Source organism: Natrix helvetica, assembly GCF_964273705.1.
Source record: "Natrix helvetica genome assembly, chromosome: 14".
Classification (NCBI taxonomy): Eukaryota; Metazoa; Chordata; class Lepidosauria; order Squamata; family Natricidae; genus Natrix; species Natrix helvetica.
The window spans coordinates 13,571,481-13,585,062 of NC_138564.1; the positions used below are offsets into that span (position 1 = coordinate 13,571,481).

At 53.9% G+C, this 13,582-nt stretch overlaps 1 protein-coding gene across 4 annotated transcripts in view; it reads right to left on the minus strand.

The window, feature by feature from the left end:
* Positions 1-117: 117 nt before the first annotated feature.
* ATXN2 (ataxin 2) overlaps positions 118-13,582 on the minus strand; it is a 30,627-nt gene continuing 17,162 nt past the window's right edge. Inside the window, exons 10-25 of one of the 4 annotated variants that reach the window (XM_081966349.1) lie at positions 13,297-13,503; positions 11,484-11,687; positions 10,751-10,948; positions 10,033-10,146; positions 9,454-9,524; positions 9,042-9,346; positions 8,308-8,371; positions 7,771-7,923; positions 7,516-7,582; positions 7,222-7,406; positions 6,426-6,558; positions 5,077-5,130; positions 2,625-2,770; positions 2,020-2,247; positions 1,490-1,658; positions 118-964 (exon numbers count right to left, since the gene is read on the minus strand). In XM_081966349.1, the coding sequence (XP_081822475.1) occupies positions 936-964; positions 1,490-1,658; positions 2,020-2,247; positions 2,625-2,770; positions 5,077-5,130; positions 6,426-6,558; positions 7,222-7,406; positions 7,516-7,582; positions 7,771-7,923; positions 8,308-8,371; positions 9,042-9,346; positions 9,454-9,524; positions 10,033-10,146; positions 10,751-10,948; positions 11,484-11,687; positions 13,297-13,503 (2,327 nt within the window). In that variant the 3' untranslated portion in view covers positions 118-935. The remainder of the gene's footprint in view (positions 965-1,489; positions 1,659-2,019; positions 2,248-2,624; positions 2,771-5,076; positions 5,131-6,425; positions 6,559-7,221; positions 7,407-7,515; positions 7,583-7,770; positions 7,924-8,307; positions 8,372-9,041; positions 9,347-9,453; positions 9,525-10,032; positions 10,147-10,750; positions 10,949-11,483; positions 11,688-13,296; positions 13,504-13,582) is intronic. The other 3 variants (XM_081966350.1, XM_081966351.1, XM_081966352.1) reach the window with 3 other exon arrangements.

Consider the following 13,582-nt stretch of genomic DNA (forward strand, 5'->3'; position numbering starts at 1 on the left):
TTCCTTGCGGGCTGAGCTATTCAACCATGTGCCAACATGTTGGGAGAAAGGAAGAAAAAGAGGGAGAGAGAAGGAAAAGGGAACCAAACAGACCATACAGATGCCAGGAGAAAAGGGTCAGTTTTTAAAACTTTTTTTATTTTTATGATTATTTTTTTTAGTTTTTATTTTATATTATCTACAAAGTAAGTTTTTCCTCTTAACTTAAAAGTTAGACCGCTGCCTTGGGAACGGCAGTGTTTTCCCTCTCCAAACATGATTTGCCTTTTTTTTATTTTTATAAATAATAAATCCATATCCATTTGACCAATTTCTTTCCCCCCCACAAAACCTCTTTTTAAGTTTAGTTAGCGGCAAAAGGGATTTTTTTGTTTTAGAGTCTTGATTTTTCATAATTACTATTTGCTATTATTATAATTTTTTTAGTGAGAACAAGCGACGAGACTCACCATCCCATTCTTGTTCTCTTAAGCTCAGGAATCGGTAACTCCGAAGGGCTGTTTTTAAAAAATAAATAGCTTTTCCAGTTTCTTTTTCTTTTCCTTTTTCTGCAAGCGAACTTGGGGGGGGGGGGGGTGGCTTTTATTTTCTTTTGACACAAACCCATGGAATCCTGGAATCGTCCCCCGGAGGGAGGCCTTTGCCTCCATCCCAAATTTCTCCCACGGAAAAGTTGGAAACGCTTGATAGCCTTCCTACCGGATGGGACACCTTGGCGTTTCTTTGGGAGTTGGTTTTTGTTTTTTTTGCTCTCCCCTTAAAAATGAGTGAAATACTAAGTTTTTTGTTTGTTTGTTTTTGTTTCGTTTTGCTTTTGTTTCTGTATGCTTCCAAGTTGGATGAAGCAGGAGAAGAAAGGAAGGGAGGTATTTGGCCTTTTTTTTAAAAAAAAAACAAAAAACAAAAAGAGGGATCCAGCCTCAGTTACTCCGGCTTTACAACTGTTGTTGATGGTGAGTAGGAACTGAAAGAGAGAGAGAGAGAGAGAGAGAAAATAAAAATGGGGAAAACAAGGAATGTAGAAGATCTAAATGGCCAACAAGCCAAAGCGCATGAATTTAACCCCGTGTTTCTCAGTTTTGGCCTCTTGAAGATGGGTGGACTTCAACTCCTGGGAAATTGCTGGCTGGGGGATTCTGGGAGTTGAAGTCCACCCATTTCAAAATAGGCTGGCTGGGGGATTCTGGGAGTCTTCAAGAGGCCAAGGTTGAGAAAAACACTTAAGTCTCTCTTGGTCAACAGACCCCCTTCCAGCCCAATCCCCCTCCTCTCCAACAGCTGGGGGAAGACAAGGCGCCACAGATGGAAATCCATCTCCCCAACCCCAAAAGGGCTCTCGGGCAACGATGCCCACAAGGGGCAACTTCTAGACGCCCTTCTCATGCCGGGCATTAACAAAGCAGGGATTGTGGTGCCCGGTTTCCAGGCCCCTTCCCCTCTCTGGTGCCCCTGGCTTCCTTGCCAGCTGTGCGGATGGCGCAGGGCTCACCTGAAGGGTGTGTCATGTAGGGGAAGTGGGTGGCGGTCGACACTGGAATGTGCTGCAGTGCACTCTGGGAGATGGCCTGGGGTCCACCGGGTGGCGGCTGCGTCGTCATGAGCATCAGTGGAGCATGGGCAGGGGGGTGGGAAGGAGCCATACCTGACTGCACATGGGCCTGGAACAAAGGGAGAGGCCGTCAGGAGACCCCCATCTCCCCCTCCCCGCCCACAGGGGCTCCTCTTCTCCCTCCTGGGAGCAGAGGAAAGAGGTCGGGAAGCAGAATTTCACCCGTCTTGCCCCCCAAACTCAGCTCCAAACCCAAGTCAAACTAAGTGAAGAGGCTTTCAGGAAACCACGATGGAAACACCCCCCATTGCAAGCAGCCCACCCCAAGACCCTCGGTGCTGGGCAGAGCTTCTCGGGTGGGCCCAAGTCCAGCCAGGAGAAACGGACGGTGGGGCCAGCCAGAGCCAGGGGGGTGGAAGCCCCTTCCTCAAGAGCAGCAGCAGCTGAGACGGGGAGGGCAAAGGGGCTACCTGGGGCACGTGGCCCATGTGAGGAGGGTTGGTGTAGGCCGGCTGGACGTGGGACGGATGGATGGCGAAGACGGTCTGTTGGGCGGTTGGGAAGCTGCTCTGCGGAGACTGGGCGCTCGAGCCGGGCGTCATGGAGGGAGGAGTCGGGGCCAGGCCGGTGTGGTAGAGGGCCGACTGCTGCTGGGCGTTGCTCAGGTGGAGGGCCTGGGCCGCCTGGTGCTGGTGGGCCTGCGGAGGAGAGACGGTCAGCGGGAGGCGTCACGGCCTTTGCCAGACACGGGCGAGACGGCTAGTCCTCGATTTATGGCCAGAATTAGGAGCAGCGTGGTGGTTAAGTGAGCCGCACCTTATTTTATGGCCATTTTTGGGGGGGGGGGGGGGGAAGCGAATCGCTGCAATTGTTAAGTGAATCACATGGTCACTAAACGAATGGACGTTGTAAGTCGGGAGCTACCTCTATCAGACAGGTGTTCCTCCCAGTGTTTGGCCCTACTGGGAGCCCTTACCCTCCCGTTCCCCCCTCCCACCCCCCCGGGAGGCTGTGGTCCAAGGGAAGGGGTGGGGTTTTGCCTTCCGCCCCACACGCCACCGAGGGAAGTCCTTACCTGCACGGGGCTGGGGGCCGGGTGGTTCCCCCCATGCTGCGTCTGTTGCTGCCCTGTGGGGGTGGCCGACTGCTGCGGGTGGGGGCTGTGGGGGTGCAGGGTGGCGCTGGGGTGGGCGTACTGCTGGGCGAGGGAACCGGTGGAAACTGGATGGGGGCAGAGAGAAAAGAGGGATGAAAAGGCCCCCCCTTTCAGGCAGCCACTCCCCCTCCCCCAGCCTTTGGGGGTCGGCCTCCTGCTTCATCTAAAACGGGGGTGTCCAAACTTGGGAACTTTAAGACTTGTGGATTTCAGGCTGGCTGGGGAATTCTGGGAGTTGAAGTCCACAAGTCTTAAAGTTCCCAAGTTTGGACACCCCTGATCTAAAAACACAATGAGGGGGTCTCACCCTCCCACTTCTTCGTGCACGGAGGAAGATGGGGAGGGGGGCTTTAAGGCAGATAATGACTTCGCAGACCTCACCAACCAAGGGAGTGAAATGCCCCACAATTCCTTGTCCTCCAAGCTCACGCTATTCCCTGAAATGGTTTTCTTGGGCGGGGGTCCTGAACAGCTCAGTGTTTCTCAGCCGTGGGTCAACTTTAAGGTGGGTGGGCTTCAACTCCCAGGATGCATGGTGGAGAAAGACTGCTCTGGGTTGGACCACACCAAGGGGCGTCTCCAAATTCCAGTTTATCCCAAAGCCAAACTGCTTCGCCCCCCCCCCCAGGACAAAATCCTGGGGTCCCCCCCCCTTCCTTTCAGACCCACGAGGAAGTTAGAATTTGCAGTCAAATCTGGCAGGGAGAGAAAATGTAGCCTTCATTACATCCCTGCTCTACAGATGGAGACCCCCCCCCCAAAAAAAAAAGCAGGGGGAAGAGGGACACAGGCCTGGCCTTAAGAGACCCCCTGGCACCTGCAAATGAGCAGAAATATGACAGGGGCACCTCTCTGCACCCGCTCCACCCCCCCCCCCCCAAATGATGCCTCAAAGGAAGTGGTTGGGAACTTAATTCTGCAGAAGGAGAAGTGAAAAAACCGAAGGTCAGCAAAAAATGGAGACAAAAAGGAAGGAAAAGAGAAAGTCGGAAAAGCAGCCTGCAAAAGCTCTGAGTAGCTACTCCGAGGTTGGGGGGGAGGGGATGGTGGAGGTGGAGGAAGGCTAATCCTGCAACGGAGACCGAAAGGGAGCAGCCCAGCAGTTCAACTGGGATTCTGCAGGCCGGACGTTGACAAAAATGTGATTGGAGGAAACCGCTGAGCACGATTCCGGCCGGAGACAGCCAAACTCGGTTAGATGGTGGTCAAGAGCTTTGCCTGAAGGGTAGGAAGCCCGGCCCTCTTTCCCAGCATCAGTGGTCCGAAGCAGGGGTGAGCAACGACAGGCCCTTTATGACCTGGGGACTTCAACTCCCAGAATTCCTGAGCCAGCATGGGATTCTGGGAATTGAAGTCCCCCCCCCGGTCATAAAAGGGCCATTTCCCCTGGTCCCACGGACGGAGTGGGGAGGCCTCCGTTTTACAACAGGGGGCTGGTGGGAAGGGGCTCAGGACCCCCAGGAGGCATGCCAGGGTTGCCCAAGGGAAAAGAAGGGGAGTAGATGCTGGGGAGGGGGGGTGTAAGCTCCCCCAGGGGAGGCCGTACCCCGCTCCATCCTGCTGCATAGACCCTCAGATTGACCAACCTGGGGGAGTTGAGCCAGCCTCTGTGGGCAGTTGGGACACCCACAGCAAGGGTAGAAGTTGTGGCACAATGAGGCTCAATGCCCCACACTTACTCCCTCTCTGCTCAGAGTAGAAGGGAATAGGCTGGAGGGAAGGGATTGAGGGGGAGGGGAGGCAAGTAGAGCCTACTCTACCCTACACTCCTCCTACTCTACCCCCTTCTACTCTACTCTATCCTCCTCCTATTCTACCCCCCTTCTACTCTACTCTATCCTCCTCCTATTCTACCCCCCTTCTACTCTACCCTACTCCCTTCCTGCTCTACCATCTCCTATTCTACATTACCCTACCCCCCTCCTACTTTACCCCCCTATTCTATTCTACCCTTCCCTCCTTCTGTACCCCCCTCCTACTCTACTCTACTCTACCCACCTAGAGTAGCAGGTTAGGTAGCAAATTTATTAATAACAACAAAACCATGAGAAACAAACGCCAGTGAGCAGGACTTTGCGTCAGGAGGCCTCTCTTTCCCATTGGAACCAGGACTGACGGTCATTTTACCTGCGTTTCTCTGCCAAACAGAACCAAGGGTCCCTCCGACAGCTTCCTTCAGCATCTCTGGATACCCTACAAGTCCACTAACCCCTCAACCCCCCACCCCACCCCCCGAGGAAGAATTCTGTGTGCTGAGAGGAGATTTGGGGCAAAGGGTTTAGGGAAGGCGTCTGATTTCCCCCCTTTTACAGACAAGATTCGTGCAACGTGTAACATCACAGTTAGTACAAGAACAAAATCCTCAACTCACTGGCAAAGTAGAAAGAAGGGCCTGTCTCCTTGCTGTAGGGTATTTTGGGACATGCTGGATTTGAGAAATAAAAAGGGAAATTAGCCACATGCCACAAGATTAAAGCACCACTTCCAAGCTGCTGGAAAAAGTTTTAAAAGTCAAATTATCGTGGGTGTTTTGTTTTGTTTTTCATGCACAAACCAATTTGCAAAGTTTTAAAAAAGTTTAAACCACAGATTAAGATTGCCATTCAGGATTCGTTACAATTAAGACGCTCATCATTAAAGTCATTTCGCATACGATTAAGACACAACAGGAAAAAAATAAACAGGATTCAAAAACCCATTTCGAGCAATTTGCAACTGAGATTACAAAACACTTGATTACGATGCGGGAAACTCAGCCCTCATTTCCCCCCTGCAAAGCCCCTTGCCCAGTGGATCCTACTGGATTCCCAGCAGAGAGAAAACCAGTCGGCAGAGAGAGAGAGAGAGAGAAATACGATATGGGAAACCACTAAAAACCTCTTTGTAGAGAAAGGGACAAAAGCGAGGAACAGTAATCTTTTTTTCGTGGCTTCTCATCCAAGCCACTTCATCGCTCGAAATACAAGAATTTAGTTAGGCAGAGAGTCGTTGGAAGGGGGGCTCCCCCCCCCCCCCGGGCTTCCTCCTGCCCTAAGAGCCGGTCTGAGGGTGTCCCCCCACTTCCCGGGAGGCGCTGCTTACATTGAGGGTGTCTGAGCCCATGGGAGCCTCTGCCGGCCACGGCTGGAGGGAAACACAGGCCTTATTCATGGATGAAGAATTGCTCGGGCGCTTCCTGCTTGGGAAGGGGGCCTGCAGGCCCAGCTGAAGCCGCCGAGAGGCAGGGATTGTTCTTGGGGGGGGGGGGTGCAGGAGGACGGAGGAGGGGCGAGCACTGAGGGAGACCCGTGGTCTCGCGCCAGGAGAGAAGCGCAAGGGGGGTACCCGTGGCCGAGGGCCCTTCTCCATCAGCCTTGGGGCCTGCAAGACCATTTCATCCGGGAGGGTCTGGGGTCTCCGTGTTCATCCATGCTGATCGGGAGCGTAAGGAGCGGCTGGGGCAGGAGGGGGGAGCGGGGCCAATATCCGGAATATTCCGAAGACGGATCAGAGACTGAAACGGGGGGGCCACAGGGGGCCAGGCTTTAGAACTGCACTTTATTCTCCAAACCAACATCGTTTGAACAGTGGCTTTGTTTTCCTGAACAAACTCAAAACACAAGAGCCGCTTTTCCTCTCCTCAGCTCCGCAAACGTCCTGCCCTGCGTGGTGGGTGGGGGCCTGAAAAAGGGGCGGGGTGTTTTTTTTGTTTAAAAAAGAATGCAAATCATGTCATCCTACCATACATCGCATGCGTCTGTTCGTGGGCCCCGTACTGGGTGGCAGGAGAAGAAACCAGGCCGGGCTGTGGGTGGGCCGGCGGCGCCATCATCCGAGCGTTGCCCGGAATGACAGGGCTATAGACGTGGGGGTGCTGTGGGGGAGAAAAAGGAAGAAAGGGAAAAAGGGAAAGAGAAAGAAAAAGAGAGGAAGAGAGAGAGAAAGAGGAAAAGAAAGGAAAAGAGAAAGAAAAAAAGAGGGGAAAAGTAAGGAAGAGGAAACGAGGAAAAGTAAGAAAGAGGAAGAGGAAAAGAAAGAGAAAAAGTAAGAAAGGGAAAAAGAAAGAGAACAAGAGAGAGGAAAAGAGAGAAAAAGAAAAAGTAAGAAAGAGAAAGGAAAAGAGAGAAAAGGAAAGAAAAAGAAAGGAAGAGAAAGGGACAAAGGAAACGAAAGAGAGAGAGAGAGAGAGAGAGAGATTGTGAGGCTGGATGCACAAAGGGGGCTGCTGAGTGCGTTTTGGCCCCACATGAAGATGCCTACAAGGCAGCCTACGACCGGGACCCCCGCCCCATCTGAAGCCAGACCAGCCCCTCCATCTGTTGACAGGGGTCCCCCCACTCGCTTGTCCCCGCAGCATGGAGGCTGAGCAGTGGGTGGGGACACAGCAGACCCTCCCCCCATAGAATCCAGAAGCTGTTTTTGAGCCCCCCCTCCATTGGGGACCCTCCAGGGAAGCCTTTGGCCACGGTCAGTGCAGAGGGGCTGCCCCTCGGTTCGAGTTCTGCAGGGGGGCGTGGGGGCGTGGCTGAGGCCGTACCTGAGACTGGTAGTGGGGCAGGTGCTGCACCAGAGGCTGGCTGGGGAACTGCTGGGGGCTGTAGGTGACGTACTGGGTCGAGTAGGCCGGGGGCGTGGCGACCATGGGGGCCCCTGCGGCCGAGGCTGGGTGCATCAGAGGGTTGTGGGGATGAGGCTCCTGTCGCTGCTGAGGCATGTTGGCCACTGTGGAGGCAGAGAGAAGGGAGGCACCTCCAGGAGGGCGGCTGGGGCCCAGCTGAGCCTCCACCCCCTCACCCCAAAGACAGCCCCCACCCCACCGCCTTCTCCTCACCTTTACCTGCTCTGTAGGTCTTGGCCTGGTTGACCGGCATCGGAGTCATGGGGATGGGATACAAGGGCTGGGAGGGAAGGCGGACGGGCGTTAAGGAGCTCAAGCCACATCGGGCTTCCTCAACTGTGGGCCCTTGTGGGCTCCAACTCCCAGAACCCCCCAGGCAAGGGCTTTCCTTGCCCTCTGAGGGGCTACGGCCCCTGGGCTGCCCCCCCTCCTTCTCCAGGGGAGCCCCAGGTGGGCCCCTCCCCTCACCTGGACGCCTGGGCTGACCGGAACCGGGTACATCATGTTGGGGGCGAAGCAGACGGGCTGCGTGTAGAGCGGAGCAGGTTGCTGGTGGCCCACCATAGACGGGCTGGGCTGGGCTTGCGGACGGGGCGAGGTTGGCGTGGTGGAAGGTTTGGGCTGGAGAAGACAGGAGGGGACGAGAGGGCCGTTCAGGAGACTCCCGGGGGGACCCCAAACTCCCCTTCCGGGACCTTCTCAGGGTCACAAGGGAGGTTTTCTGTGGCCCCATGGATCCCAAAAGGATCGTCAGCTGACCCTGGGACACTACGACCGTCATAAAGAGGCGTCAGTTGCTAAGCGTCTGAATTTCGTTCATCCGACCGCGTTAGATTCAAATGGCCACTAAACAAACTGTTCTAAGTCAAGGACTCTCTTAGTTCATGGCAACTGTGGGCGCTTTTCCTCCACCAACCAATCTTGGAGAATTTGGGGGAGCTGCTTCACACACACACCCCCAAAAGGGAGAAGTCTCTGCTCTGGAGAGGGGGGGAGGGGGCTCACCTGGGCGAAAGAGCGGGGGTTGAACTCCTTCGCGTGGGGATTCAGCGTGGATTTTCTGACTTGCCTGAGGGGACAAAAGACACAAACACGGATGGGCAAAAGGCCAAGAAAGGCCCACCTTGGCCTGGTTTTTTTTTTTTTTGGGGGGGGGGGGCTTCCGGCTGCACATGGGAAGGGAGGGAGGGAGGGAACAGAGGAGCGGATGGATGGATGGAAGGAAGGGATGGAGAGGATGGATGGATAGATGGATGGATGGATGGATGGATGGAAGGAAGGGAACGAAGGAGAGGATGGATGGAAGGAAGGGAAGGAGATGATGGATGGAAGGGAGGGAATGAAAGAGAGGATGGAAGGAAGGAAGGAAGGAAGGAAGGAAGGAAGGAAGGGAACGAAGCAGAGGATGGAAGGAAGGAAGGAGAGGTTGTATGGATGGATGAATGGATAAATGGAAGGAAATAAGGAAGAAAGGGAAGGGAGGCCTTGGCATAAAATGGCATGATACAAAATAAATAGAATTAATATAGCAAAGAGAAAGGAGAAACTGAATTAAGCCTTGGAGGCTTCCGGTCCACAAATGGCAGGCTGCCCCCTGGTGGACAAACCGAGCACCTACCCCCCTCTCCCCGCTGTGTCTCAGCCTTCATCAGAGGCTCAGTGGGCAGAAGAGACATTCCCCCCCCCCCCCCCCCCCGCAGTATAAAGCTCAGCAGAGCCATTCCATGCCCCTCACTCACTCGGTGGCATCCTTCTTCTCCTCCTTGTCCTCCTTCTCCTGCTTGGCCCCGGGACCCAAGGTCTGCACCCCCTGGGAGGTCACCTCCGGCCCAGCCTTCGGCTCGGCCAGGCTGGCGGGCGAAACACTGGGGCTGTTCTGGGCGTTGCTCCCGCCGGCTAAGGGGGCCACGCCGCTGCCCAGCTCGGCCGCCGAGTCTTTAGGGCTGGCATCCACCTTCTCCTTGGGGGCCTCCCGGACTTTTTCGCCCTCCCGGTTTTTACTCAGTAGTTGCTCCACCATTTCAGGGTTGGAACTGGATTGTAACTGGGGGGGAAGAGAGAAGAAAGAGAGAGGGAGGAGAGGAAGAAAATGGATTTATTTCCTAATCTGGGTCTTAGAGAGAGAGGGGGGGGAACCGCCAGGGTCTTTACCCTAAAGTCGTTCTTGAATTTCTTCAAATCGTCGATCTGTTTTCTGTGTTCTAGAACCGCCGGAGAAACTCCTGTGGGAGCGGGGAGAGACACCAGTTATTCCTCGGGGGGGGGGGGGGGCAATTCCATCCACACCAGTGGTGGATTCCAGATCCCGTTCCAACTTCTACGGTTGGAATGGGGGCTCCCGTGTCCACATGGATGCGCACAGCGCACACGAGCATGCGTCTTAGCGCCTCCATGATGTAGTTTTCTTGGAGACGTTTCACGACCCAACTAGCGGACGTCATCAGTGTTAGTAGGGAGTGTGGAGTTTGCTACAGCCCCTCGCACTGATGATCCCTAGTTGGGTTGTGAAAGGCCTGCCAGAAAACAGCCAAGCTCAGAGAGCACCAAGGACCCCACAGTCCTCCTCCCTGCAAACCCCACTCCCTTCTAGCACTGATGATGTTCCCTAGTTGGGTCGTGAAACATCTGCAAGAAAAACCACCAGGCTCAGAGAGCAACCAGCACCCCAGAAACCTCAGCATGTTGGCAAGAAGGCCCTCCCATCCACCCCAACATTTAGCCGGACCTTACCTTTGCCTTCCGGCTTGCTAAAATTGGGAGAAACTTCACTGGGCTTGAGGTGTTCCTTGGCTGCCGCAGGGGAGGAGCCGCCCTGCCTCTGCTCGTACAGCCGGGAGTCTTTTGCTAGGAAGGAAAACCGGGGTCACCTCAGCTGTGCGAGTCAAGAGCCTGCCCCCAAGGGGCAGCAGGCAGGCCGGAGAGCAGAAGGTCGCCATGCCACTTAAAGGTCCCCCAAGTGAAATGTGATGGATAGAAGAGAATATTTGCAGCTCAGGGTTGGAATGAGGGGTCCTCTGGGGTCTCTGATCTTGGGGGTTTTCTTGCAGACCTTTCATGGCCCAACTAAAACCCCCAAGCTCACAGAGCACCAAAGACCCCACAGTCCTCCTCTTTCTTGCAAACCCTCCCTCCCCTTGTAGCACTGATGATGTTCCCTAGTTGGGTTGTGAAACACCTGCAAGGAAAACCCTTAACCTCAAAGGACCCCCACAAACACAACTTTTCCTCCATCTATTTCCTACTCTGGAGGGAAAAGACGGCCCAAATGCTAGCCTTCATCCAGGAAAACCAGTAAACACACTTCACGTCTAATACAAAAACTGGGGGAAGCCCCTCTTCCCCGTTTCCTTCCGCCTTAGATCGTCCTCTGGCTTTCCATTCTGAGCCACACACAGCCCGGGGAGAGGGGGGAGAGGGGGAGGCTGAAAAGGCAGCCGGGGTCCTTTACCTTCAGCCGATGGGGTGCCTGCCCTGTTGGTGGCAGGACTGGCAGGGGTGGGCGAAGCCGCTGGCACCGGGCTGGCTGCAAATTCAGCCGGGGTGGAGCCAGCTTGGGGGGAAGACAAGGCCGGGCCGGGAGGGACCCCTCCCCCGCTGCTCTGCCTCGGAGACCGGGGTCTGTGTGCCTTGGGGGACGACCTGGTAACTGGAAAGGAAGGAAAGGACAGTTTGTTATGGGGCTCCCCACGCTTCCTCCCACAGTGACCTAGGCCAGAAGTGAACCTTAAAACTTGTGGACTTCAACTCCCAGAATCCTATTCCTGGTTGGCGAATTCTGGGAGTTGAAGTCCACAAGTATTAAAAGTTGCCATGCTTGGGCAGCCCTGATCAAGACAAAAGATATAAAACTGGCAGCACAGGGTATGAATGCCAACACCACCATCATCTGCTGACCAGGAACTTCCTAAGACACGTGTAACGCAGCAACCGGTATTTCTGGTCACGCGTGTTTGTTGATAGCCTGGAGTTCAATTTGGCCCTCTGGGTGGGGCCAAAATCCCCAGCCAACCTGGGGATTCCTCAAAAGATTCCTCATTACAACATTGTGTTAAGGGCATGTCTGGTGTATTCTGTCCCCAAAATGGACCACGGGCAAGGAGGTTGGTCTGGAAATTCAAGGATGTTTTCAACCCCAATGTTTGGAGCAGGACATTCCTACCGTGCGCCAAGCTTCAACTTACCCCCCATGACCACCGAGGACCACGTCCCACCTGAAGAGCTGCCTCGGGCCGAGGAGGAAGAGGAGGAGGAGGAAGAGGAGGAGCTGGCTTCGCCGGGCACATTGTGGGAGACGAATTCTAAGCCGCTGGAGATTACGCCTCTCCCCGCCGGGACTCGGTGGCCTCGCGGGTGCCGCTGCGCCTTGGGAGACATCCGGGGGGGTCCTGGAAAAAGCCACATGACCCCCGAACTGTGAACACCAGGCAAAAGCCCCTTTGAACCCTCCACTACAGTCTGCATTTCAGCCACGTGGCCATGCAGGTAATGCTTCACTTATGACCATTCGCTTAGTGAACGTTGGAAGTTACGGCAGCCCTGAAAGAAGTGACATATGACTGTTTTCCCACACTTACGTCCGCTGCAGCATCCCCATGGTCACTTGAGCCATATTTGGGTGCTTGGCTTCCAAGGGAGCCAAATTGGCTTACAGCCGAAGGAAAAAAAGGTCGTAAAATCAGGCATGATTCACTTAACGTCACTTTGCAACAGAAGTTCCAGTACCCAAATGTGGTCGTAAGTCAAGGACTATCTACACGGGGCTTCACCAGATTTAAAGCAAGCGCCTTCCTCCCTCACGCCTTCAGGGCTTCACAAAATGCATTTATGAAATGGGGCATCTCTTCCAAAATGTCCAGTTTCAATGGATTGTTTTCTTCTGGGCTTTTTTTTATAACTCCCTGCAACGAAGGCAATCTATTTTTTCCATAGGATTTCTTCCTGGCCATCAGAGGCTGACCCTAGCCATCAGGTGGGTGAATCGATCACTTGCTCCTTCAAAACATACCATATTTGTCAGAGTATAAGACACTCTAAAATATAAGACGCACCTAGGTTTTGGGGAGGAAAACAAGGGGGGGAAAAATCTGCCTCCCAGCAATTTTCCTCCTTGCAGCAAACAGCAAACTGTTTCAGTTTCAACACAGCCTGATTAGCACAAGCAGCTGATTGTCAGCCTCCTGACCATCAGCTGTTTCAGGCTGCAGGAATTTCTAGGGATCTGATGAATGTGCGAATAGGGAAGAAGGAAAATTTTGTGTCGAAAGAGTGGAGGAGCCAGCGGTCACTTTGTAAGGACAGAGAGAGAGAGACCATATTTTCATCTGGGGTGGGGCAGAAACTTAACATATTGAAGTCCCTGAATCTTCTCCAATTTGACCTACAATCTCCCTCCTGCCCAAACAACCCCCAGGATCCCCCTTAACAAATTTATTTATTTGATCTCAAAAATCTTCCAAGCTACATTCTGGAGCAAAATTCATAATTCATCAAAAAGACAAAATAAACTGGGTTTTCAATTTAACCCAGTTTCTCAACCTTGGCCACTTTAAGAGGAGTGGACTTCAACTCCCAGGATACCCCAACCAGCGAGTGGCCAAGGTTGAGAAACACGGATTGAACCACACATCTGAATGGACCGTCCGTTCTGGTGGAAAGCAACATGAGCCCTGAAGATGGCTTGGGGCAATGGTCCACTTGACCCTTCTCGTTGTTAAGAAGGGATTGGGGAAGCCGTGAGACTTGGGAGCAACCATCACACAAAGCTACATGGGCTTCACTACACCACAAATGGTGCTTCTTCTCCTCTTCCCAGCTTGAGAACAGGGCCAACTCATTCCAGCTTCTTTAGGGCGAGGAGACCAACCAGCCAAGTCTTCTCCAAGAAGCCAGGCTCCCCTCTGACCCGCCACTCGCAGAAAAGGGCAGGGGGAAATAAAACACAAAGACAAAAAACGCAAACTCATGAACAAACAAAAAAATTCGTGGTATTGGTACCTTCTGAAGACATGCGTTTAGGCAGAGTAGCGACGGGAGCTGGAGAGCCATGGTCAGAGGGGTGAGACGGGGGCCTGGAGGACCGCGAGGGGGGCCTGGCGGGCGGCCTTGTAGGGGTGGCTGCCCGTGGTGGAAGAGAGGTGGGAGCTGACTGGTAGCGAGGTGGGCGAGAGGAAGGAGATGGGCAAGGCGATGGCCAGGGAACACCTGACAGAACAAATGATATGAAGAAGGAAAGCATAAAAAAACGAAAGCAAAATAAAAATCAATGGGGGGGGGGGAGGTG